General features: G+C 39.9%; 2 protein-coding genes and 1 non-coding gene across 6 annotated transcripts in view; 2 read left to right on the forward strand and 1 right to left on the reverse strand.

Annotated features, from left to right (window-relative positions):
* Positions 1 to 14,672: 14,672 nt before the first annotated feature.
* On the reverse strand, positions 14,673 to 14,744 carry trnam-cau (transfer RNA methionine (anticodon CAU)). The gene has a single exon. It is a non-coding gene; the product is annotated as a tRNA-Met (tRNA).
* Positions 14,745 to 14,821: 77 nt separating this feature from the next.
* Positions 14,822 to 23,715, forward strand: sdhaf4 (succinate dehydrogenase complex assembly factor 4). Its single transcript, XM_069886156.1, has 3 exons — positions 14,822 to 14,995; positions 17,209 to 17,358; positions 22,933 to 23,715. The coding sequence occupies exons 1-3, from the start codon at positions 14,932 to 14,934 to the stop codon at positions 23,040 to 23,042; spliced, it is 324 nt and encodes a 107-aa protein (XP_069742257.1). The 5' UTR covers positions 14,822 to 14,931; the 3' UTR covers positions 23,043 to 23,715.
* Positions 23,716 to 26,087: 2,372 nt separating this feature from the next.
* Positions 26,088 to 26,706, forward strand: part of smap1 (small ArfGAP 1) — a 108,011-nt gene continuing 107,392 nt past the window's right edge. For 2 of the 4 annotated variants that reach the window (XM_069886158.1, XM_069886159.1), the window contains exon 1: positions 26,089 to 26,307. In XM_069886158.1, coding sequence (XP_069742259.1) covers positions 26,190 to 26,307 — 118 coding nt within the window. In that variant the 5' untranslated portion in view covers positions 26,089 to 26,189. Of the gene's footprint in view, positions 26,308 to 26,706 lie in introns of all 4 variants that reach the window. The other 2 variants (XM_069886161.1, XM_069886160.1) reach the window with 2 other exon arrangements.

Genomic DNA, 26,706 nt, shown 5'->3' on the forward strand with positions numbered 1-26,706 from the left:
CTGTTGTTCCCATTTCCTTCTTACAGCAAAAACATCTGTCTGATACTGTTGGGTCCCATTTATTTAACTTTTGGGGCGTGGTACCTAGCCTGTGTAACCAATTATATTGTATCATGCGTAACCTCATGTTTATTGTATTTCTCATAGTTCCGGAGCATAGCTTTTCCCGTGTTTCATTCTTTATCTTTATGTTTAGATCATGTTCCCATTTTTGTTTGGGTTTACAGCTTGTTTCCTCATTCTCTTTCTCTTGCAGTTTGAAGTACATGTTTGTTATAAATCTTTTAATTATCATTGTGACCGTAATCACATATTCAAAATTGCTTCCTTCTGGTAACCTCAGCCTGCTTCCCAATTTGTCCTTCAAGTAGGTTTTCAGTTGGTGGTATGCAAACATTGTACCGTGAGTTATACCATATTTGCACTTCATTTGTTCAAAAGATAATAATTTATTTCCCAAAAAACAATTTTCTATTGAAGAAATATGGAAAAGTATCGGGGTACAAGATTAACGCAAATAAAAGTGAAGCAATGCCAATAAATAATGCGGATTTCACAAAGTTTAAGAAAGAATCACCATTTAGATAGCAAACACAAGCAATCCGATACCTAGGTATTCAACTAGATAATAATCTAGGCCATCTTTACAAACTAAATTATCAGCCATTAATGAAGAAATTACAAGATGACTTAGAACATTGGAAAGATTTACCACTAACACTGATAGGAAGGGTAAATTGCATTCAAATGAATATCTTCCCAAGGATACAATACCTATTCCAATCGTTGCCAATTCACCTAATGGAGAAATTCTTCAAGGAGCTAAAGAAAATAATAAGAATATTCTTATGGAAAGGGGGTAAACCGAGGATAGAGCAAAAAAAATTAACAGAATGGTACAAACAAGGGGGCTTACAGCTACCAAACTTTAAGAATTATTATAGAGCAGCACAATTAAGATACCTATCAGATTTTTATCAAACAAGGGAAAAACCAGATTGGACCAGATTAGAGCTAGATAAAATAGGGGAGAAGGTACCTGAACATATACTATATAAATGGGATGAAAAGCTGATGCAACATGGGAACTCACCAGTACTGCACCATCTGCTCAACATTTGGAAGAAGATTCACGTAGAAAGGAAAAAAAACAAATTATCAACTACCAAAATTAATATTGACGCAAAATCAACTAATCCCCTTCACAATAGATAACCTTTCCTTTAGAGAATGGGAGAGAAAAGGGATCAAAATAATTCCTCCTCTTCTAACGTTGTCATTTTTCACACTATAAACCACATTGATCAAGATACATACATTTTCCTTCTTAAATATATACAGTGTCGTTTTCTCCCCCCTCCCTCTTCCCATCCTACCCTCCCTACCTCCCCTCCCATTCATTTAAAGTTCAGAATCTAAGATACATTAAACCCGTCAAACAATGTTGTCACTCAATAAAAACAAACAAGAATTTCCACTGAGTCAATTCTTTTCATTCCCTTCTCCTTCTGTCATTTTAGGTGGTAGATGTCCCCGGTAGGTTTTCTCTATTGTGTTTCATGTATGGCTCCCATATTTTTTCAAATATTGTAATATTATTTCTTAAATTATATGTTATTTTTTCTAATGGAATACATTTATTCATTTCTATATACCATTGTTGTATTCTCAAGTTATCTTCTAATTTCCAGGCTGACATAATACATTTTTTTGCTACAGCTAGGGCTTTCCTAACAAATCTTTTTTGTGCACCATCCAAATCAAGTCCAAATTTTTTGTTTTTTATGTTACTTAGGAGGAAGATCTCTGGGTTTTTTGGTATATTGCTTTTTGTGATTTTATTTAATATCTGGTTTAGATCTTCCCAAAATGTTTTTACTTTCTCACATGTCCAGATTGCATGAATTGTTGTTCCCATTTCCTTTTTTCAGCAAAAACATCTGTCAGATACTGTTGGGTCCCATTTATTTAACTTTTGAGGTGTAATATATATAGCCTGTGTATCCAGTTATATTGTATCATACGTAACCTCGTATTTATTGTATTTCTCATAGTTCTTGAGCATAACTTCTCCCATGTTTCCTTCTTTATCTTTATGTTTAGATCTTGTTCCCATTTTTGTTTAGTTTTGCCATTTGTTTCCTCGTTCTCCATTTCTTACAGTTTAATATACATGTTTGTTATAAATTTTTTGATTATCATTGTGTCTGTAATCACATATTCAAAATTACTTCCCTCTGGTAACCTCAGACTGCTTCCCAATTTGTCCTTCAAGTAGGATTTCAGTTGGTAGTATGCCAAGACTGTATCGTGAGTTATATTATATTTATCCTTCATTTGTTCAAAGGATAATAATTTATTTCCTGAAAAGCAATTTTCTATTCTTTTGATCCCTTTTTTCTCCCATTCTCTAAAGGAAAGGTTATCTATTGTAAAAGGGATTAGCTGATTTTGCGTCAGTATTAGTTTTGGTAGTTGGTAATTTGTTTTATTCCTTTCTACATGAATCTTCTTCCAAATATTGAGCAGATGATGTAATACTGGAGAATTCCTACGTTGTACCAATTTTTCATCCCATTTATATAATATGTTCGGGTATCTTCTCCCCTATTTTATCTAGTTCTAATCTAGTCCAATCTGGCTTTTCCCTTGTTTGATAAAAATCTGATAGGTATCTTAATTGTGCGGTTCTATAATAATTTTTAAAGTTTGGCAGTTGTAAGCCTCCTTGTTTATACCATTCTGTTAATTTATCTAGTGCTATCCTCGGTTTCCCCCCTTTCCATAAAAATTTCCTTATTATTTTCTTTAACTCCTTGAAGAATTTCTCCGTCAAGTGTATTGGCAATGCCTGAAATAGGTATTGTATCCTTGGGAAAATGTTCATTTTAATACAGTTTATCCTTCCTATTAGTGTTAGTGGTAAGTCTTTCCAATGCTCTAAGTCACACATGTCAAACTCAGGGCCGCGGGCCAAATTTGGCCTGCGATATAATTATATTTGGCCCGCAAGAATATTTTAAAAATGTATTAGAGGTGGCCCGCTGGCCACTGCGCCAGTATAGCGCATGCACAGTAATACAACAAATCCCAGAATGCATTGGCGTCAGCCTGCTAATCGCCCCCACCTCCTCTGTTTACGTTGCAGGGTCTCACCGTGGACTCTGGTTTTGGGGCCTGGCCGGTGTCAGGGGAAGCCAAGGCCGCTTCCCAGCGCCCGGAACCGGAGGCCTCGGGCCTGACCTCGCCAGGACCATTGCCCACTCCCCCTCCCTGTCGCAGGCCAATCCGCGACTCACGGTGACGGGGCCGCTGATCCGCCGAGATGCTGCCCCGCAGCGAGAGCCGATGCCCCCGCACTGTCGTTGTCCAACCCGATCGCCCGCAAACCCCGCCCTCCCGCACACAGGCCTGAGTAAGTATTATGAACTTTAATCTCAGGATAAAACGATCTTCCAATAGATTCATGTCACAGTGATAAATATATTCCTGGTTAAAAATGGTCCTGCACCTGGATACAAGCTCATTAGGCATAAAACTTGAAAAGTGTGTAAATCAAAGGATATCTGTACCAATGGAAAAAGGGCATGGTAAATAACCCTGCTAGAGTTCATGCCCACAATCAGTCACCCATTTGATTGTTTCAGGAATCATGTTATTCTCCCACATTCTCAATAGCCCTCAGATTTTACTATTCGACAGCACACTAGCAACATTTGACAAATCTTCTATAGAGAAATATTATTTATTGAATATTTTATTTCTCATTTGTTAATGCTTCTGGAAAGAGTTTATCCAAAACTATTATTAAACATTTATTTTAATAAGAAAAAGGTTAACATTACATATGTTGAAAGAAGAGAAAACATGCAGATGTTGTTGAAAATTTTCAATAAATATTTAGATCGGCACTCGACTTAGTCCAAGTTTTTAATTTTGGCCCTCCGTGAATTTAAGTTTGACACCCCTGCTCTAAGTCGTCCTGTAATTTTTTCATTAGTGGATAATAATTGAGTTTATATAGATGGCTGAGGTTTTTATTTATTTGTATACCTAGGTATCGTACTGCTTGCATTTGCCATCTGAATGGTGATTCTTTCTTAAATTTTGCGAAATTCGCTTTATTCATTGGCATTGCTTCACTTTTATTTGCGTTAATCTTGTATCCCAACACTTCTCCATATTCCTTCAATTTCTTATGCAATTCTTTTATTGATATTTCTGGTTCTGTTAAGTATACTATAATGTCATCTGCAAATAAACTGATTTTATATTCCTTATCTTTTATTTTTATCCCTTTTATTTTATTTTCTGTTCTTATCAGTTCTGCTAGTGGTTCTATGGCTAACGCGAACAATAAGAGTGATAGTGGGCATCCCTGCCTTGTTGATCTGCTTAATTTAAATTGTTTTGATATATATCCATTACTGTCACTTTCGCCAATGGCCCCTTATATAATGCTTTAATCCAATTAATATATTTCTCTGGTAAACTGAATTTTTGTAGTACTTTGAATAAATAATTCCATTCTACTCTGTCAAAGGCTTTCTCTGCGTCTAAAGCCACCGCAACTGTTGGAGCTTTATTTCCTTCTACCGCATGAATTAAGTTAATAAATTTACAAATATTGTCTGTTGTTCGTCTTTTTTTAATAAATCCAGTTTGATCTAGTTTTACTATTTTTGGTACATAGTCGACTAATCTGTTTGCTAATAGTTTAGCTATTATCTTATAATCTGTGTTAAGTAAAGATATTGGTCTATATGACGCTGGTGCGAGTGAATATTTCCCTGTCTTTGGTATTACTGTAATTATTGCTGTTTTGCATGAATCTGGTAAGCTTTGTGTTTTATCAATCTGGTTGATAACTTCCAGGAGGGGAGGAATTAATAAATCTTTAAATGTTTTATAGAATTTCCGTGCTGTAATTGTTATGTTATGTTAATTCTATTGGGAATCCATCCTCTCTTGGTGTTTTATTATTCAGTCGTTTTTTTTTTTATTATCTCTTGTATTTCTACTATTTCAAATGGTTCTGTTAATTTATTTTGTTCCTCTATTTGTAATTTCGGTAATTCAATTTTAGTTAAAAATTCATCTATTTTGTCTTCTTTCCCTTCGTTTTCAGTTTGGTATAATTGTTCATAGAATTCTCTGAAGTTTTCATTAATCTCCGTTGGATTTTATGTGATTTGTTTGTCTTTTTTCCTTGATGCCAATACCATTCTCTTAGTTTGTTCTGTCTTAAGCTGCCATGCTAGAATTTTGTGCATTTTTTCTCCTAGTTCATAATATTTCTATTTTGTCTTCATTATGTTCTTCTCCACCTTATATGTTTGTAGTGTTTCATTTTTTATTTTTTTATCTGCCAATTCACTTCTTTTAGTTGCGTCTTCCTTCATGGCTAATTCTTTTTCTATATTTGCTATTTCCCTTTCCAACTGCTCTGTTTCCTAATTGTAGTCCTTCTTCATCTTGGTTACATAACTTATTATTTGCCCTCTGATGAACGCTTTCATTGCGTCCCATAGCATAAACTTATCTTTCACTGATTCCGTATTTATTTCAAAGTACATTTTAATTTGTCTTTCAATTAATTCTCTAAAATCCTGCCTTTTAAGTAGCATGGAGTTTAATCTCCATCTATACATTCTTGGAGGGATGTCCTCTAACTCTATTGTCAATATCAGGGGTGAGTGGTCCGATAATATTCTAGCTTTATATTCTGTTTTTCTAACTCTGTCTTGCATGCGAGCTGATAACAGGAATAGGTCTATTCTTGAGTATGTTTTATGTCTACTCAAATAATATGAATATTCCTTTTCCTTTGGGTGTTGTTTCCTCCATATATCCAAAAGTTGCATTTCTTGCATCGATTTAATTATAAATTTGGTTACTTTGTTCTTTCTGCTAATTTTTTTTCCCAGTTTTATCCATGTTTGAATCAAAATTAAGGTTGAAGTCCCCTCCTATTAGTATGTTCCCTTGCGTGTCTGCTATCTTCAAAAAAATATCTTGCATAAATTTTTGATCTTCTTCGTTAGGTGAATATACATTGAGTAAATTCCAAAACTCCGAATATATCTGACATTTTATCATTACATATCTCCCTGCTGGATCTATTATTTCCTCTTCTATTTTAATTGGTACATTTTTACTGATTAATATAGCTACTCCACTAGCTTTTGAATTATATGACGCTGCTGTTACATGTCCTATCCAATCTCTCTTTAATTTCTTGTGTTCCATTTCAGTTAAGTGTGTTTCTTGCACGAATACTATATCAATTTTTTCTTTTTTCAGTAAATTTAGCAGTTTCTTCCTTTTGATTTGGTTATGTATTCCATTAATATTTAAAGTCATATAGTTCAACATAGCCATTTCACACTTTGTTTATCTTTCCTTTCCGTTTCCTCATCATCACCTTGCCTTCTTATCCATTTCAGCTTTCTTGTTTTGAACACTTTATAAGACAATATTTCTAAAACATCAAACATTTCCCTTATTCTCCTATCTAAAATTTCTTTAACCCCACTATCCCCTCCCCTTCCTGAGTTGCCCTTTATCCCTTGTTGGGCAACCACATCTCACCTCTCCATTTGGATTTGCGAATTCACTCGCAAGCGTCAACTGATTTTGCAGTGACCGTAACTCCTCCCCATCCAGCCCCCCCAGAAAAGATTCCAATTTTCATATACAACAAAGGACACTCTCTTAATTCCCTCCTTACTTCCTCTCTTTCCTTTCTTTCCCTTATTAATTCTTATCTATATTCTATATATTTTCCTTTAAATACGCATACACTCATGTACACACATATATACATACACACATATTATATATATATATATATATATATATATATATATATATATACCCATATACACACATACATATAGTTCGTGGTCATTTTTGCTCTCGTTACATGTCTTCATCTCTCTCTCTGTCTTGTAGTTGTTCTGCAAATTTTCGTGCTTCCTCCGGATCCGAGAATAGTCTGTTTTCCTGCCCTGGAATAACTATTTTAAGTACCGCTGGGTATATCTATCTTCTGAGCTAACAGCTCTTGTGTCTCTTTAACTTTTTTATTAGATTCTTCTAATTTCTCTTTTAAGTCCTCTACTTCCATTTCTACGGCTGTTTCTCGTTCTTCCACTTTGTCCACTCTTTTTACTATAGCTGACATGACCATCTCTAATCTATTCATTTTTACTTCTGTACTTTTAATTCTTCTTTTTATTTCACTAAATTCTTGTGATTGCCATTCTTTTACTAATTCCATATATTCTTAAAAAAATATATATCCATTGTCTTGCCTTTCCCTTCTTCTTCCATTTCTCTGTGTTCTTCTTCTTCTTCCTCTGGGTTGGTCATCTGTTGTTTCCTTGATTTCTTTTTACTCTCTTCTTTCTTGTTCTCGTTGTTTTCTATGTTCTCTTCTTGCTGCTGTGCTGTGGCTGTCATTCTCAGCTGTGGAGATCGACTCCTCAGCTGGTCCCCCCTCCCCTCAGTGTTTTTTTTTGCCTTGCGCGGTTGCGCACTTTTGCTTGGCTCCGCGAGCCATTTTTGTAGTCCCGAGCTCGGGACTCCGACTGACCTGAGGGAGCGGGCTTCTTTCTCCACAGCAGGCCTCCTCAGACAGGTAAGGCCTTCACCTTCTTATTCCGATGTCTTTTCTTCTTCTCTTCTTCCCGTTGCTTTCGACTTTTCTTTCTTCGCTGCCATTTTCTTCCCACCTTTACTTTCACTTTATTTTAATTTTTGTGTTTGTGCCTTTGTGTTTTCTGTGTTTTTTAAAAACTTTTCCGGAGAGGGCTGGAGTTCCCCGACCGGCCACTACTTCATCACGTGACTCCTCCTTCTTCCTGTTCAATGGTGACTGCGTCGGCCTGAACCACTTGGCTGTGGGTCTGGACCCCCCCCTAACCGGGCCAACCAGTCATTCGCGTAGCCAGGACCCAGTCGGGTATGGTGCGCATGCGCAGTTCCTCACATATGCCCAGATCAGCCAAGGCTTGGAGGCGGATATCTCTGACCTTGCACTAGCGGCGGCGATGTCACTGGTCCACACACGGGTTCGCGCTCGCATCGGGGCACTCACTCTCACGCTCCCCGGCCTCATCAGGTGTTGCGCACGTGGCCCCCCCCAGTCCGCAAGTGGAATCATCGCACCAGCGCCATCTTGCATCCCCAAACACAACGAGGGCACCGGTGTAACAATCAGTTTCGTCTGCAGAGTCCTCTGCTGTTTCAGGGCTTCTCCAGTCGACTCCTATGGATCCTTCTGGAACGTAGGCTTCAATTCCTCTGTACTTTCTGCACGTTTAAAAGTTAATTTCTTTACGAGTTGACCTCTTGTTTTCTTTGTTATTACTGTATACAAAGTTTTAACCACTTCAGAAAAAGTTTTATAATGTCTTTATAATTTGAGCATTAATTATTCAGCTGGTTCCACATGTCTTCTTCCTACACTATCTTACCACGCCCCCTGTAATTAAAATTTTTAACAATCTTTTTATCCAACAAAATTTTACAAGAACTGATGATGAAATTTAATCTGCCAAACAGTCACTTTTTTAGATATTATCAAATTAGACATGTTACTCGTTCTGAACTTTCAGCATTTCCCTATCTTCTGGATCCAAATTTCATAGACAAACTTTTTGAATTACAATTTGTACATAAAGGTATAATATCCACCTTATAAAATACTAAATTTCAAAACAATCTCTTTAGAGGGTAGTGGTAGATGGAACATGTTCTGCCTGCAGGTTAATGACTTGTGGAGTTCCTTAGGGATCTGTTCTGGGACCTAGAGGAAGAAGTAGAGGGATGACATGAAGGTTGGAGGTTTATTGTAGGTCACTGACAAAAGGCAAAGGAGGAAAAACCCAACACCCAACCCCAACCAACCAATTTTCCCCTGCAACTGCTGCAACCGTGTCTGCCTGTCCCGCGTCAGCCACAAACGAGCCTGCAGCTGACGTGGACTTTTACCCCCTCCATAAATCTTCATCCGCGAAGCCAAGCCAAAGAACATGATATAGTCAAGATGCAGAGTTAAATGGAAAAGTGGCAGATGCTCAATCCGGATAAGTGTGAAATTATGTATTTTAGGTCAAACTTAAAGGCAGAGTACATGGTTAATGGTAGGATACTTTCTTTCTTTTAAAATGATTTTTATTGCGTTTTATCATACAGCCATACATTACAAGTCCATATAAATGACATATAATAAATATTTGGCTGGAAGGGAGATGTTTGTCAGGCTGGAGGCCAGTAACAAGCAGTGTGCCTCAGGGTTCTGTATTGGGTCCCTTGCACTTTGTTATTTACATTAATGATCTGGATAATGGGGTGGTAAATTGGATTAGTAAATTTGCAGATGATACTAAAATAGGTGGAATTGTGGATAATGAAGAAGGTTTTCAATGATTGCAGAGGGATTTGGACTGCTTAGAAGAGTGGGCTGAAAGATGGCAGATGCAGTTTAATGCTGAGAAGTGTGAAGTGCTTAATTTTGGAAGGAATAATCTAAACAAGACATACGTAGTAAATGGGAGGGCATTGAGGAATGCAATGGAGCAGAAAGATCTAGGAATAACGGTGCATCATTCCCTGAATGTACAATCTCATGTGGATAGGGTGGGCCAGTTCCTAAAGAAGGGGTGAATGTGATAGCACAGAATAATATCACCAATGTATATGTTTGTATATATTTACATCTAGTAGTAGTGATTGGCTGAGAGCTGTAGCCACACCTACCGGCAGGACATAAAGGGCTACTCCTAACTAGAACCAGGTCAGTCTGGAGTGGTTGACCTCAATGTACTATGCTCCAGTCTTTTGCTAATAAAAGCCTTGGTTTGAGTCAAGAAGTCTCCGAGTCATTCGACGCGCTACACAGATTATGTCAACCTTGCAAGTTAATGACAATGACACCTCTTTTCAGACAGACTGAACATTCTTTATGCATGGTTTGATGAGAACAGGATGACGCCAAAGAAAGCTCTATGTCCCCCTGATGAATGTGTCCCCTGCTTATCCACGGCCAAAGTGAGGAGAACTTAATCCAAGGTGAACCCACACAAGGCAGTAGGACCAGATAACATACCTGGTCAGGTACTGAAGACTCAGCAGATCATTTGACGGAGATCTTCATGGACATATTCAACACCTCACACATTTCAAGATAGCCACCATTATCCCAGTTACCCAAGATGGTAACAAAAACAGGCCTCAATGACTACCACCCTGCAGCTCTGACCTCCACCATTATGAAATGCTTCAACCGCCTGGTGATTAAACAGATCAAAGCATACCTCCCAGAGACTGGACCCATTTCAGTTCGTCTTTCAAAGAAATCATTCCACAAACAATGCTATAGCCTTGTCCCTTCACGCTGTCCTGATCCAACAGGAGAATGATGCTTCATATGCCAGGCTGCTGTTCACTGATTTCAGCTCGGTGTTTAATACAATCATGCTCCAGAGGTTGGTGGAGAAGCTGTCCTTGCTCGGACTCAACACCCACCTCTTGTAACTGAATTCTGGACTTCCTTACGGAAAGACTGCAGTCTGCCTAGGTCGGTAGCAGATCATCAAGCACCATCACGCTGAGCACTGATGCACCTCAGGGCTGTGTGCTCAGCCCACTCATGTTCATGATGCTGATCCACAATTGCATCATCAGATCCAGCTCCAACAGTGTCATCAAGTTTGCAGATGACACAATAATAATTGGTCTCATCAGCAACTATGATGAGTCGCATTACAGAGGTGGCAAGTCATGATATGGTGCAAGAGTAACAATCTGAGTCTCAATGTGGACAAGAAAAAGGAGACGACCGTGGACTTCAGGTGGACCAGAAACAACCATCTTCCATTACACATCAGCACTCTGTAGTGGAGAGAGTGGAGTGCACCAAGTTCCTTGGAGTTCACTTAACTAGAGACCTATTGGGGACACACAACATCTCATTTGTCAGGAAGATGCAACAGGGACTACACTTCCTGAGAAGACTGAAGTGGGCAACGCTACCGGCCACCATTATGTCAACCTTCTACCAGACCTTTATCAAGAGCGTCTTGGGGTGGCTCCATCACAGTGTGGTATGGTTGCTGCAGAGAAATGGATCAGAGATCAATCCACAGGACCATATGAATAGAGAAAATCACTGGAGTCTCCCTCCCCTCCATCAACGTGAGTTACTGGGTTAATTGTCTGAAGAAGGCACGCAAAATTATTGAGGACCCCTTCCACCTTGCACATAGCATCTTTCATTAAGGAACAACTTCTTCCCATAGGCAGTGAGAATACTGAATGACTAAAGGAACTGCTCACACTAACCATCTGAAGACTCTCATATTCATGAAACAATATTTATTTATATGTGTATGTGAATACTTGTCCTGCTTATGTATTGTTTGTATGTGTGTTATCTGGTTGTGTGCCTGCATGTTTTGCACTGAGAACCGGAGAACATTGTTTCATTGGGTTGTACATTGCAATGAGATGGCAATAAACGACTTGACTTATCTTTCCATCTTTTCCCTTTCTCAGTGGGACAAACCTATCCAGAACCCTGCTGAAGTGGTCCCTAAACATCCTCCACGCTACTTCTGTGCTTTTCATCAAGATCATCTGTTCCCAATTTACTCTAATCACTGAATTTTGTGATTTGTTCATGGCAATAAATTCTGATTCTGATTTTACACAGCTCCTCATCCCATCTTAATTAGCCCTTCCCCAATTATACACTTTACCATTTTGTTTATTCCTATCCTTGTCCATACTTATGTTAAAGGTCAGGGAGCTGTGATCATTGTGAAGTCTGTCACCTGACCAGGTTCATTATCCAGTACTAGATCAAGTGTCAGGAATCCTTCTTGGACACTCCTGACAAATTCTGCCCCATCTATCCCTCTTGTAGTAAGAACATTCCAGTCAATATTTGGAAAGTTCAAGTCTCCCATAAAAACAACCCTGAAATTTCTGCACCTATTCTAAAATATGCCTACTTATCTATTCCCCAGTGCCCTGAAGGCTATATGGGGACCTATAGCACCCATTCTCAACCAGCACTTTGCTCAAAGTTTATGGATCCCCTTCCCTGTGAAGTCATCGGGTTTTTGTTTCTTCTGTACTTCCCTCCTATTGACTACATTAAAAAAAACCATAAAAAGATTTGTTATGTGAGGTAAAGAGAAAACAATGCTTTTGCTTAATGTACTGTGACCCCCAGAGGGGCCGCAGGACCCTGTTGAGAATGGCTGGTCCTGATTCTGACTTACAACCACACAGATTCAGTAGACCTTCCCTCCATAACACCTTCCCTTTTTGGTGCTGTGATACTATCCCTGATTAGTATTGCTACTCATCTTCCCCTCTTTTACCTCCATATTATCTCTTTTAAAACATTTGAAACCAGCACATGCATCAGCCAATCCTGTCCTTCCATTGTAACGCCCACAATATCATAATTCCATATACTTATCCATGCTCTAAGTTCATCTCCCTTATTCCCAATACTTTGTGCATTCAAATAAACACACATCAAGCCCTCCAACAGACTCCATTTATGCTCCCTCCACTTCCTGTCCTTCCTCACAAATTCATTAAGCATTGGATCAACCTTTCCATCATCTGCTCTATTTTCTACCCCCTCTTTCTGGATCCCTACCAAGCTAATTGAAATACCCTGCAGCATCATGAAAAAACTTTCCTGCAAGGATATTAGTTCCCCCTGAAGTTCAGAATGCAAACTGTCCTGCTGGTACAGTTCCCAGCTTCCCCAGAAAAGACCCCATGATACGGAAACCTGAAACCCTCCCTCCTGCCCCATGTCTTTAGCCACATATTAAGTTGCATTATCCTCCTATTTCTAACCTCACTAGCAATTGGCACAAGTAGATCTCTACCCTGGAGATCCTGTCCTCTAACTTAGCACCTAACTCCCTGAATTCTCTTTGCAGGACCTCATCACCCTTCCTACCCACATTGTTGGTCCCTACATGGACCACGATGTCTTGCTGCTCATCCTCCCTCTGGAGAATGTCTCTTGTTGAGAAGTCCGCATGCTACACTACTCTGTTGAGAAGTCTGCAGAAGCAGCACCCCCCAGATACTCTTTAAATCCTGCTGTGTGACTTCAGTGGGCTTGCCTCAGCAGATCTCAGATTGGAGTCGGAACCCAGCCTGCTAGGTCCTTTAAGTTTGAGTTACAGCAACCCCACTAAATTTTCCACTCCTGCCAGCTTTCTTCACATAATGGAGGGTTTGCTCATTCAACTGTCAACATAACACCTGGTCCATCTCCAATGATACTCTCCCCTTCCTGGATTTCTTGGTCTCCATCTCGAGACAAGCTTCCCACTGACATATATTACAAGCCCACTAACTCCCACAACTACCTCGACTACACTTCCTCACACCCTGTCCCCTGCTAGGATTCTATTCCCTTCCGTTAATTTCTCCATCTCTGCCGCATCTGTTCCCAAGATGAGGTCTTCCAATCCAGATCTTCCAAAATGTCTGCCTTCTTCCACAAACATGGCTTTCTTCCACCACCACCAAATCAGCCCTCACCCGCATCTCCTCCATTTCCCACTTATCTGCCCTGGCCCCCTCTGTTCCCAGATGTAACAAACATGGCTGCAGTTGTTAAAGAGGAGGCTGTTGCTCACCTACCACACCACCAGCCTCTGCATATAATACATTATCCTCTGGAATTTCCAGCACTTACAACAGGTTTTCACCACCAGATGCATCTTCCCCTCTTCTCCCCTCTCTGCCTTCTGTAAGGACTGCTCCCTCCATGACTCCCTTGTGCACTCATCCCTCCCCACCAATTACCCCCTGTGGCCACAGGAGGTCCCTTATCTCGATACGGGGCACCGAATGGGCTTTTCAAATGAAGCATCACCACTTGTGTACCCACAGGATTGATTTACTGCATCCGGTGCTCCCTTTGAGGCCTTCTCTACATCGGAGAGACTGGTCACAGATTGGGAGATCGCTTTGCTGAGCAACAGTGACAGAGACCTCCCAGTAGCCAACTATTTCAGTTCTGTGTCACACTCCCACACTGTCTATGGCCTTATGGACTCTCCCAACAAGACCACTACAAATTGAAGGAATGACCCCTTAATTTCCATGTGGGCACTCTGCAGCCAGATGGCATTATCATTGACTTTTCCAGTTACTGCTAACCTGGACTCCTCTTTCCCCTTCAACCTTTCTCTTTCCCCTTCAACCTTTCTCTTTCCCCTTCACCCCTTCCCTTCCCCTTTCTCCTCCCTCCCTTCTCCTTCCCTTCACCAAGCCATCCCTCCTCCCCTTGATCGTAGCTGTCCCCCTCCCTTCTCCACCTATTACCTCCAGCCTTGCAATCACCCCTTCTCCCCCTACTCTTTTGTTCAGACGCCTGCCGACATTTTCCCATAAGCCCTTTGTAAAAGGTAAACACACATCTTAGGTTGTAAGATGGTTATAATATGAATGTTTGCATGTTGATGTTGCTGCAAAACACCAAATTTCATGACTTTTTTATGGCAATAAATTTGATTCTGAATAAAGGCCACTGCTTGAGCTGCTGAGTTTCCACACTATTTATATTAAGAAAAGTAGTTTTTATTCCAATGGACAGAAGCAGCACTGCCAATTAAAAACGTTAGCAGAGGATGGTTTCGATCCATCGACCTCTGGGTTATGGGCCCAGCACGCTTCCGCTGCGCCACTCTGCTGATGACAAGTTAACTAGCCTTTTCTATCATTACATTATTTGCACATCAAACTTACTTGCATTCAGGGTCACGTGTGCTGTTCGGGCGTTCGGATTTGGAGCGCATTGGGTCGGCGCCTCGTTCCGTGCATTTCGTCTCGCGCAGCGCGCCGTCCCCAGTCGCCTGTGCCGGACTGGCCTGGGTCGGGATGGCACGGGGTTGGGTGGCGCACGTCGTGTCGGCAGTTCGGCGGAGTGCCCCGTCGTCACGGGGTGAGTGAGGGTCAGGGCCGAGGGTTAGGAAGGAGGGGAGGGGGTTTGCGTCGTGGTGTGGGGAATGCTGGCGGGAAAGATGATCAAGGTCCTTCCGGCCGGGCGGCGGTGCTTGTCGACCGGGTTCCTTGTGGGCGGGGCGCCGGAGGGAAGGCGGGCACCACGGACGGGGGGGGTGGGGAGGGGTCTATGTTCCTCCTGCCGTAAGTGAATGGGGAAAGCTGGCTGGCTGCAGTTGGTAAAGAGGAGGCTGTTGCTCAAGTTAATTGTCCCCCGTACCAAGATGCAGTGATGGAGGTTGTTTTGACCACACCATGGACTCATAGAACACTATAGCACAGGCCCATCGTCCCTCCTCGTCTGCGCTGATCTATTTCTTCTGTCCAAACCCTCTGATTTGCACCTGGACCCTATCCCTCCATACCCCTCTCGCCCATGCTCCTCTACAAATTTTTCTTACATGTTAACATTGAAGTTAGACTGACAGCTGGTTCCACATTCCCACCACTCTCTATTCCCTTTAAACTTTCCCCTTTCATCTTTAACTCATGCCCTCTGGTTTGTATCTCACTGAACCTGAGTAGAAAAAGCCTGCTTGAATTTACTCCATCTATTACCAATAATAATTTTGTTTTCCTCTATCAAATCTCCCCTCATTCTCCTATGCTCCAGGGAATAAAGCCCTAATCTGTTTAACCTTTCCCTGTGTGTTATGTCTGGTTGAGTGTTTGGTAGGAGGACTGGAGAAAGCTGTTTTGTCAGGTTGTACTTCTGCAATTGGATGATAATAAACAAATTTAATTGATGAAAGTCAATATGCCCTGTTTACGACCCTATCATGCCACTATCAGAGAATTATGTATCTGTATTGCCAGATCCATCTGTTGTCCCACACTCCTCAGTGCCCTAGTGTTTATGGTGTATGACCTACCTTGGTTTGTCCTTTCAAAGTGCAACACCTCACGTTTGACTTCATCTCATGGATAGTACAAGAAGTAAGATACAGAACAAAAACGAAGAGTTCTAGAGAGATTGGTTGATATGGTGACATAATTTTGTTCATTTTCTGTTAATTCAGGAGTTGAAAAAGAGCAAGAAAGAAACTGTCCTTGAATTTGGTGGTGCGCATTTCACACTTGAATTTTCCTGACCGGAGGGTGGGTGAAAAGAGTGAGGCTGGGGTATCATGAGCCTTTTAATAAGTTGGCTAAGTTGCAGGAAATATCGATAGAGTCAATGGAGGAGAGGGTGGCCTGAACCATGTTCATAACCCTGTGCAGTTTCTTAGCATCTTGGATGGAGTAGTTCCCAGTACCACACAGTGATGCACCTTGACAAGATACTTTCAATGCTGCACCTAGAGGAGTTATGGGTTGACAATGTAATTTGATAATGAGATTATTCTCATACAAGTACAATGTACATGTGCTTCAAAACTCTTACTGCAATCAACCTGGTACTTTGTTTTGTTTTAAAAATAAACTCTAATATTAAATTATCTTATGGAAGTGGTAATAAATGTAAAAGATAAATGTTCACAGTTACAGTAGTGCAGGTGATATGCCAAATTTCCTCAGGCTTCTCAGGATCTAAAGTGCTAGTGTGCCTTGTCCATTGCATTGACGTTGGTGGACCATCCATTTACACTTCCAATTTTATTCTCCCCACATTCCAGTCATCTATCCTCAAATTTCCACACATCAGAGGCAATTTACAGGAGCTAGTTAACTTACCATCTTTGGGATGTGAGAGGAGATAGAAGCACCTGGGGAAAGCCATGATATCACAGGGAGAACAAGAAATCAGTTTTGAACTTGGGTTACTGGTGTTGAGAGACAGCAGTATCTGACTGTACAACTGTACCACTCTTTGTGGCATTAGGAAATTTATCAATCAAAAATGCTGTCTGAAGTGTTTGTATGTTCTTCCTATCACTGTTCATTTCATTGAGGTGCTCTGGTTTCCTCCTAAATTGCAAAGATATGCAGGCTGTTAGGTTAATTGAACCTTGAGTGTAATTGTGCAATAGAATCTGGGGTGGGGTACAGTTGATGGGAATATGGGGATGATAAAATGTGATAAATATAGAATTAGTGTAAATTGGTGGATTATGGTCAGCTTGATCTCTGAGATAAAGGGCCTGTTACTAAGTTGTATCTCTGTCTCTATTGCAAAATATTTTGTTATTTGTGTTGGGATTCTTCCTTGTGCAGGTTTTATTTTCTGGAACTCCTGGAGATTATCCAGTTCCAAAAGTGGAGACCAGGAGGGGTTCAAAAAGGAGCCTTTAAAAAAACCTAAAACACCTGTTGGTCGCTTTGATCATCCACAGAAGGACCCACTGGGAGGAGATCTTCTGGAAAGTGAGTCTCCATGTCCTAACAATGATCTGTACTCAATTCAGGTTTATTAATGAAATGTGAAAGCATGTCAAAAGTCTACTTAATTACAAGGAATTGGTTCAGTCCCCAAATGTAGGCATGAGCAGCAAGTAGAAATGATACCCTGATGCATTTGTATGCCCCAACTCCCCATTTTCTATTTCCTACCTCACTACAGCGACCAGAAACAAAAAACTGAGTTGGCAACCTACCCTTGTTGGTACTCTTGAATGGAGGTTGTGTAAATTATTGGTATTCTAAATCAATATTTATCAGGACAAATATACCTTTGTCTAATATCAATGTTTTATGTCCTGAGCAACTAATCCTATCCCAGAAAGCATAAACTGGATGGCTGCTTGATTTTCTCTGGTGCCTTTTTTTTGTTACATCATATTGTGTAGACATATCCCACAAATAGTCATGATGGCAGGAAAGTTTAAAAGGGTAAATTTAGAAGCTGATTATAAAGTTTTTTTTCTCTGAAATCCAGAAGTCCTGAGGATACTTTATAACTTTTAAATGTGTTCCAAAGCAAGGGGATCCCAGTGCAGTCTTCCTTTGTAGTTAGGTGACAGTCCCAGGATATGAGCACTGTACAGGTGATGTTAAATGAGGCAGTACACATTTCCTCACGTGGCCCAGCTCTTGACCTCCTACAGTGTCAAAGAAACTCTGGGATTGCAGCCATCCACTTGCAGTTGGAAAGTCCTTAAACTGCATAACACTGCACAGGACCTTGTTGGTTATCCTGCAGCAATAAACCCACCCAAAGATGCACCCACTATTTGTATTATTACTGGTCATGGAGAACTGCAGCCTATATGTTTCTAAGTTCAGTAGAAGGCAAAAATCCAGCAGGGTTTAAAGATGAAGAACAATTTCATGTGCTATATCAACTTCATCCTAACGAGAAGGATGGAATTGGAGGACCTATTTTTTCACCTCAGTATAAATTACCCTTCCTTCCCTCAGCCAGTTCCAAGTGGAAGATGAAAAAGTATTAATAGGCCTCAGAAACAAATGTGTGCAGCAAATGAACAGAGTATAGAAACATCTATAACTGTTCTAACCATACACACTGCAAAGTTCTGAAAATTAGATGAACATATAATGGGAATTATGTAGTTATGATGGGAGATTTAAATTTACTGAGAGAACAGGCAATTCACATCACAGGATTTTGTACAGAATGTTGCCTTAAAATATATTGAATCATCTGGATAAAGGTTATTTTGTATCTTGCTTGATAAAGCAGTTGATAACCTTGTTATGAATAATAGAATATTATGCAAGTTTGAAAATTGTGTTGGTCAATTTGAAAACTAGGGTTTTCAAATTGACCAACCTTCTCTCTAAAGAAAGTAGAGAGAAGGTTGGTTATGGTTGAGCTTATTGTTATACATATTGTACATCAAAATAATAAAATAATCAAAAAAATTCTTGCTCCATTCAAACAGTCCTTGTTAAAAAAAACTATGATAGTAAACTAATAAGTTAAAAGAGACAATACGTAATAAATTTTCACAGTAATCCTGGTACCAAAAATATTGACTTGCCATAATTCACGCAGTCCTTTTGTGATGCAGGAGCAGACTATAATTAGTGAACCAAGGAGATGTTCAAGAGTCTGATAGCTGTTAAAGAAATTGCTCTTTATCCTACAGATTTTTCCCCCAGGTAGCAGTGAGAAGAGGTTGTAATCAGGGTGATAGAGGTCTTTTGTTATTGTGGTTGCCTTCTTTAGGCAGCATGTCACATAGGCAGCATGTCTGGCGTGGATGGGAAGTCAACTTGTGATGGTCCTGGCTATGTTTAGTACTATCTACAGCCTTCAGCGTTCCTGGACATTTGAATTGCCAATTCAGGCTGTTATGCAACTAGCCAGTATACTTTCCAAAGTGCACATAGAAGTTTGATGGCGTATTGAATAACATACCAAATCTACTCAAACATTTTAGAAAGAAGTGTTGATGTGCCTTCTTTATGGTTGCTTCAGAGTACCGGCTCCAGGGAAGGTCTCCTCCTTTCCATCAATACATGGTCCCTCGGCCTTTCCTTCCTAAAATCAGCTATCAGCTCCTGGGTCTTTGGTGGTGTTGAAAGCAAGATTATTGTTCTAGCACCACTCAACCAGATTCTTGATCTCTATCTGTATTCCGTTATTTCCAGTTATTCAGCTAACAATGGTGGTGTCCATCAGTGAACTTGTAGTTTGAGTGACAATAGAACTTGGCAATACAGTCATGGATGTACAAGGAATAGAGTGGGAGACTATGCACAGCACTGTGGTGCCTGTGTTGATGGTCAGAGTGGAGGAGGTGATGTTGCAGATCCACATTGGTCTGTCAATGAGGAAATTAAGGATCTAGTTGCACAGGGATGGAAAGAGCTCTCGATCTCTTAGTTTATTCATGAATCTTACTGGTTGGATGGTGTTGAATAACTACCTGTAGTCAATGAACAGAGCCTGACATGGGTGTTCCTCTGGTGGTCTAACACAATAGCAAGATAACTTCTGCTGTTAACCTGTTATGACAATAGCAAACTGAAATGGGTACGTGCTTCCTGAGATGGTTAATTCACTCCAAAACCAACCTCTCAAACCACTCATTAGGTAAGGGAGTATAATACCAGAGGCCATAGTTTTAAAATGAGTGGGGAAAGATTAAAAGGGTATCTGAGGAACAAGGTTATTTTCTCACACAATAGGATGGTTGGTATATGGAATGAGCTGCCAGTCTAAGTGATTTAGGCAGGTACAATTGCGATGTTTAAAAGACATCAGAAAGTTACGTGGATAGAAAGGGTTTGGAGGCATATTGGCCAAGCACAGGTAAATAGGATTAGCTCAGATAGACATTTTGTTTGGCATGGATAAATTACGCCAAAGGACTTTTCACTGTGCTATATTATTTTGACTATTTTTGAATCTATAGATTCACTTGTAGAGGGTGCAGAAGAGATTCACCAGCATGTTGACTGGGATGGAGAATTTTGGCGATAAGGAAAGACTGGAATGCTTTGTTTGCTTTTCTTGGAATAGAGAAGGTTGAGGGAGGTATGAATGAAGAATACACAATTATGAGTGGTAAAAATGGTGATACGTTTTTTCCTTGAACAGATGTGACGACAATCAAAGAAATGCTTAAGATAAAGGGAGGAATATTTGGGGGAATTTGAAAATATATATATTTTTTAATCACTGAGAGTGTTGCAGAGGCAGAGATTCTTATTTAATAACTTAGACAAGCATTTGAAAGACTTTAGGCCTAGGTTGGATACTGGAGAATGGGATTGGTGCAGATAAGTTCTTGATAAACAATGAAAAATGGGCTGAACTGACAATTCTGTGCTGGACAACTGACTAGCAGTCTGACTTCAAAGTAGAGAAATTATTAATGTAGTTGTTAATGAGGTTTAAGATAACATGGATGTATGAAATGGAAATCATGTTTGAAAAATCCTTTTTCTTTTGCTGTTGAAAAGCAGAATAAATGTGAGGGGAGCCATGGATGTGGTACATTTCAACACATCAGCCCTTCAGATTGAACCACAATTATTTACTAAACAGTTGGCAGCTCAGGCAAAATTTGTGGAAAGCGAACAAGGTGAAGTTTTGGGTAGAAGATCTTTCATCAGAGCAGGAAAATGGAGAAAGTACTTTAAATTGCAACAGAGAGTTGGGGAGGGATGAAAGGACAAAAGGGATGATCTTGTATAGGGTGAGACTAGGGTTGCCAGATAATAAACCTGAAGATGAAGTAATCTTGTTGATATATTAATGACAGCAATTGGTGAACGAAAGCAGCAAAATGCAGAGCTGTAAGTACTGCAAAACACATCAGGCCATCCTAAAGAGAGAAAGAGCAGACCTTGGCCAGTTTGAAAAGGAAAAAGAAAATGATTGAAAGCTATTGATTCAATATTGAGCATGGAAGGCTGCGAAATACCTACAATACCTTCCATAATGTTTTGGACAAAGAAACTTTTTTCCTTGATTTGCTCCTGTGTTCCACAGTTTTAAATTTGTAATTGAACAATTCACATAATTAAAGTGCAGATTTCATATTTTATTCAAGGTTTTTTGTATACATTTTGGTTTGACCATGTAGAAATAACAGCACTTTTTATACATAGTTCTCTACCCCTCCCCCCCCACCCAACATAATTTTAGGGCACCATAATCTTTGGGACATTTGGCTTCACAGGTGTTTGTGAGTACTTGGGTATGTTTAATTGCTTCATTGGTGCAGGTATAAGAGAGCAAGGCTTGATTCGAAGCTTTTGAGCACCTTGGCGTCTGTAGTTGGCATATTTCAACATGAGGATCAGAGATGAGCCATTGAAAGACAAAGGAGCCATTTGAGGCTGAAAAGCAAGAATAAAACAGTAAGAGACATCGCCCAGACCTTGGGATTACCAAAATCAACAGTTTGGAACTTCATTAAGAAGGAAGAGCATACTGGTGAGCTCAGTAATCTCAAAGGGACTGGTATTCCAAGGAAGATCTCCACTGCTGATGACAGGAGAATTCTCATCATAACGAAGAAAAATCCCCAAACGGCTGTCTGACAGATCAGAAACACTCTTCAGGAGGAAGGTGTGGATATATCAATGATTACTGTATAAAAAATGCTGTTATTTCTACATGGTCAAACCAAAATGTATACAAATAGCCTTGAATAAAATCTGGAATATGCATTTTAATCACATGTGAGTTGTTCGATTACAAATTTAAAACTGTGGAGCACAGGGAAAAATAAAGGAAAAAAAGTGGCTTTTCCCAAACAGTATGGAAGGTCCTGGTCACCAAGCTAGCCTTGGCCTTTTGGCGGTGCTGAAGACCATTGACTGAAAGGTAAGAATGAGAATGGAATTGAGAAATAAAGTGGCAGACATCAGAAAGCTCAGTCTTAAGCAATTCTTCTTGGTATGTTGGTGTAGGTGGGGAGCAAAACTATTATCCAAATTGCATTTGGCTTTTCTATTGTAGAGGAAATTACATACTAAAATTGAATGCATTATGCAAGGTTGAAAGAACTGCAAGTGAATTGTAGTTTTACCTGGAGGAACTGTTTAGGATCCCAGATTGTGACAAGGGATGAAATAAAATGGACAGATTTATCTCCTGCATTTGTGGGAAAATGCTGCAGGAAATGGAGTGATTGGTGAAGTTGGAAGAGTGGACCAAAGAGTTAGAAGGGAATGGTTACTTTGGAATTCTGAGAGGAAGGAGTGTCCACGCTTGCATCTACAATCTTTTGAAATGGCAGATGACTTCCCTGAAGGAAATAAGTGAATCAATTGGTATTTTTATGTACAATGCCAGGTTTGACATTCAATTTCACATATTGTTATAATAAATCTTGAACTCACAAACTGAGTTGTTGTAGCTACCTTAATGATTGGACCTGGATACTTAATTAACAATTAAGATTAGATTATTGTGAACCACATACTCTGACCTGTCATCCCATTTCTTTGTACAGGCATTCTTGGGACAACAGTTTATTACATAACAGGAAATTAAGCAGCTGATATTCTGTTTTCTAGAGTTTCCTGATGACATCAATCCAGTCACAAAGGAAAAGAATGGGCCGAGGGGCCCAGAGCCAACTCGCTATGGAGACTGGGAGCGAAGGGGTCGTTGCATTGATTTTTAGTTTTTCTGTTGTGTATGTTTTGGATCTTTTGTGGTTTACATGTACAATTAGACTATGCCTAGATGATTCTGCTTTGTTCTGGTTGACTGGTAGAACTTTGTAATTATGTATAAAACTCCATAACACACTATATAATAGAGTGATCCTTTATCTCTGAAAAGTACATATTCTTGTCTCAATGCAGCAAATAATGTATGTAATAATTCATAATTTAGAGGTTTGATCTTGACTTCAAGATCAGTTAATGGCATTGTACACACTTCCTATATGTGTATTAATGTCATAGAAGCCATAAAAATAAGGTGGATTTGGAGAGATGATTGTGTGTTGCAGTTTAAGCAGCTGCATCCAGCCACACCTGTGGTTCATTCAAAGTATGTGTGCTCGGTGTGATGCAGATACTCATTAACCAAGTATGTGCCTGTCAAGGGTGGAGTTCCTCAAATTGATGCATGTACTTTATTAGGAATACTTCCTCTCGGATATTCTTTCTGTGATGTGACAATGAGCAATATTATTGCCAAACTTTTTGTTTTGTTGTAAGGACCTGCATACAAGATGCACAGTGATGTAAAAGAAAGCATTCAATTCATCAGAGCTGATGTGGGGAAATTGTTGTGTTCTTCACTCTTAGGATTCATGAATTACTTTGATTAAATGACTCTGCATAACTGCTTAATGTTCACTTTAATATAAATTGAAGTTGATTGATTGTTTTAATCCAACCTCATCACATCAAATACTATTTTGGTCAACTAAAATTCCAAAAGTTGAAGGTTAGGGAAAAATATCCATGTCCTAACAGGATGCAATATCGTAGGCTTAAACTATTATATCAGAATCAGAATTTGTCATGAAATTCAGTGAATTCTGATAATAGGCCATATTTTAATACCTCTCGGTATTACTTCTTTTGTTCGCTCGAATGACAGACAATCTCTTGCAAAAAACTGTTGCATATCAAAAGCATTTTTTAAACAAAGTTGAAGACTACTTTTTAATTTTTCCTGTTTTAAAAAAAAAAATGCCTTTTGAAAAATAGAGAAATATTTGTTCCTCATTTGTAATTTAGAATACTGGATCTTGATTCTCTAGCCCAACATAGTGTTTTATTTTCAAGGTTAAAGTTAATTTTTACTCGTTCATGGAGGAAAAAGTGAAATCTGCAATTTGGAAGTTGCTTTTGATAAATTTTGAGTGAATAGACATCTAGATCTATTGCAATTCACAGGACATCTGGGGCCATTTGCAACTCATTCCTCTTCCTAATTCTTGCTAAGGTTCATAGTGGTCACTTGCTTTGAAAGAGTGTAGCAAGTTTCACATCTTCAGCACTCTGGGTGAAAAAGTTATTGTCAATTCACATTCAATATTTCTACCTACATGCATAGTTATAAAATGAAGGAAAAATATTTTCCTGTTACCTCCTCTTTGGCTTTTTAAAATGTGCATAAATTAAATCTCCCTCGGCTGCCTCTGTTCTAAATTGTCAGCATGGAAACAGGCCCTTTGTGCCTCTTTCTTTCTCCCCCCGCCACCACACAAAGAGACCTAATAGAGATTTATAAAATCATGAGCAGGCTTTTCACAGTGCAGGTGAATCTCAAACTAGAGAATTTAGATTTAAGGCATGAAAGGAAAGACTTAAACAGATCCTGAGGAGCAGAATTGTAACATTCAAAAGATATTCAGATAGAAACTTGGATAGGAAAGGTTTTGAAGGATATGGGCTAAACACAGCAAATGGGTCCAGCTTGTTTGGCATAGACAAGATCGGCTGAAGGTTTGACTACTGTTGAACTCTGACTTTAAGCAAGTACTCTCCCATGGTGGGTATCGGACATGACCCTGACAAACTCCTGCCATATCCTAGAATTGAGATGGACTTGCACCACTTACAGACATTTGACACTTAGTAATTTGACTCCAGGCAGGGAAGAATTTCCTTCAATTCCAATTGTCTTTAGGTTTATAAGGATTCCTTACTGTCACATTTAGTCTATTGTGGCCTTAATAACTTGGGTGTTGGTTTGATTAAAGAAGAGAGATAAACAGATTTGTCTCACTCTGGATCTTGATTCCTGTCTATGTTTGGCCCAAGTGAAATCTGCAACCCATGGTCCACCCATGCCAAGAAAGTGCACCACTTGGCATATTGCCTTCATCCTTTTACAACTTTTAACAACTTTTACAGGTGCACCATTGGAAGTAATCTATGAGTGCTTCACTGCATAATTGTCAGCATAGAATGTACAGCATGGAAACATGACATTTGCTGCCACCATACCCTTATACCAATACAACCCCACCTCCCCCCCCCACATCAATGCTGAGGCTAAAAGGAGACCGAGTAGAGATTTATAAAATCATAAGGAGCCTTTTTCGTAGAATAAGGGAATTTCAAACTAGAGACCTTAGATTTAAGTTTTCAAACGTCAGTTTGTGCCTATGAACTCATATCTGCTCTAAACTAACGGGAATTACAGGTGCTCGCAAAATGATCTTTATCATTGAATACATATGACAATAAACTCCAACATTCCATATTGCCAGCTGGAAGAATCGCATTTATGCTTTCCATGGGATTGAGAATGAGGTTCTGTCAAATCAACAGTCTCGTTAATTACTGCCTCCCCACCAGTGTAACTTCAAATTGAAGCAGCGATCTGGGCCATTTAGATGGCAGACACCGCATCACCAAACGCTAACCGACGTCACGGAGCGTCGGGGGCTACCGGCTTACAGCCTTCCAGTGTAAGGTGGTTCACGTCATCCCGTAGATTACATCATGACTCACCTGCTGGCGCAACTATACGGATGAGACCGCGGATCGGTGAATCGTCCCGGAACTCGAATCAATGGATGAAAAGAGGGTGAATTACTGACTTCCTGCAAATAGCGCATTGATGATATGTTTGCATTTTATTTCAAATAAAAATTATAATTTAATTTTTGCCTTCCGTTTCCATTTTTACACGAGGTCGGATTTTATGATGACACTACCTTTCGTGGGCGGCAGGGGGTTGTCGTGCGGGTGCTGTTAAGGAGTGAACAGGCGCCGTTTCCGGTCGGCGCCGCCATATTGGTGTGAGAGTGGAGGAGAGGTAGCATTTGTCTTCCTTTGCTCTCAGTCGTGTAACTTCCCCAATGGCCACCCGGTCAGAGCGTGAAAAGTCACAGAAGCAGAACGAACAGCACCAGGCCATCTTGTCAAAGCTGCTTCGAGAGGAGGACAACAAGTACTGCGCCGACTGCGAAGCGAAAGGTAAGGCCGCCTGGAGCGGTAGGGGTGGGTGCTCTGTGGCAGCCCGCTTGCCGCAGTGACCTGAACCATGCGGTGGAGGTGGGAAGCCGGCTACATCGTTCGGCTGAGCAATTTCTGTATAGTGTGTTTCTGTCCTCTCCCAGTGCTGTGTTCTCATCCTTTACCATAAACCAAGAACTTCTCCAGCTCGAATGGACACTTGTCTCACTAGTGCAATCACGCGTTTTATTTCTTGGATAACTAAATTAATGTTTCTATAATTAAAAACGTTAGTTATCCAAAGCTATTTTTGCCGAGAGCGCAACCCTTCATGGCGTTGAAAGTATCAAGAGAAAAACTAGGTGGCATCCGTTTTCGGTATCGTTTACTTGAATGTATTTATAGTAAATCAGGAGGGGT

The sequence above is a fragment of the Narcine bancroftii genome, chromosome 6 (assembly GCF_036971445.1).
Source record: "Narcine bancroftii isolate sNarBan1 chromosome 6, sNarBan1.hap1, whole genome shotgun sequence".
Lineage (NCBI taxonomy): Eukaryota > Metazoa > Chordata > Chondrichthyes > Torpediniformes > Narcinidae > Narcine > Narcine bancroftii.

Bases quoted from the DNA above. Each gene is read 5' to 3' on its own strand.
- sdhaf4 (XM_069886156.1), top strand. From the start codon at position 14,932: ATGGCACGGGGTTGGGTGGCGCACGTCGTGTCGGCAGTTCGGCGGAGT. The intron at 14,996-17,208 runs GTGAGTGAGGGT...TTCCTTGTGCAG, and splicing joins GAGTGCCCCGTCGTCACGGG to GTTTTATTTTCTGGAACTCC. The intron at 17,359-22,932 runs GTGAGTCTCCAT...TCTGTTTTCTAG, and splicing joins GGGAGGAGATCTTCTGGAAA to AGTTTCCTGATGACATCAAT.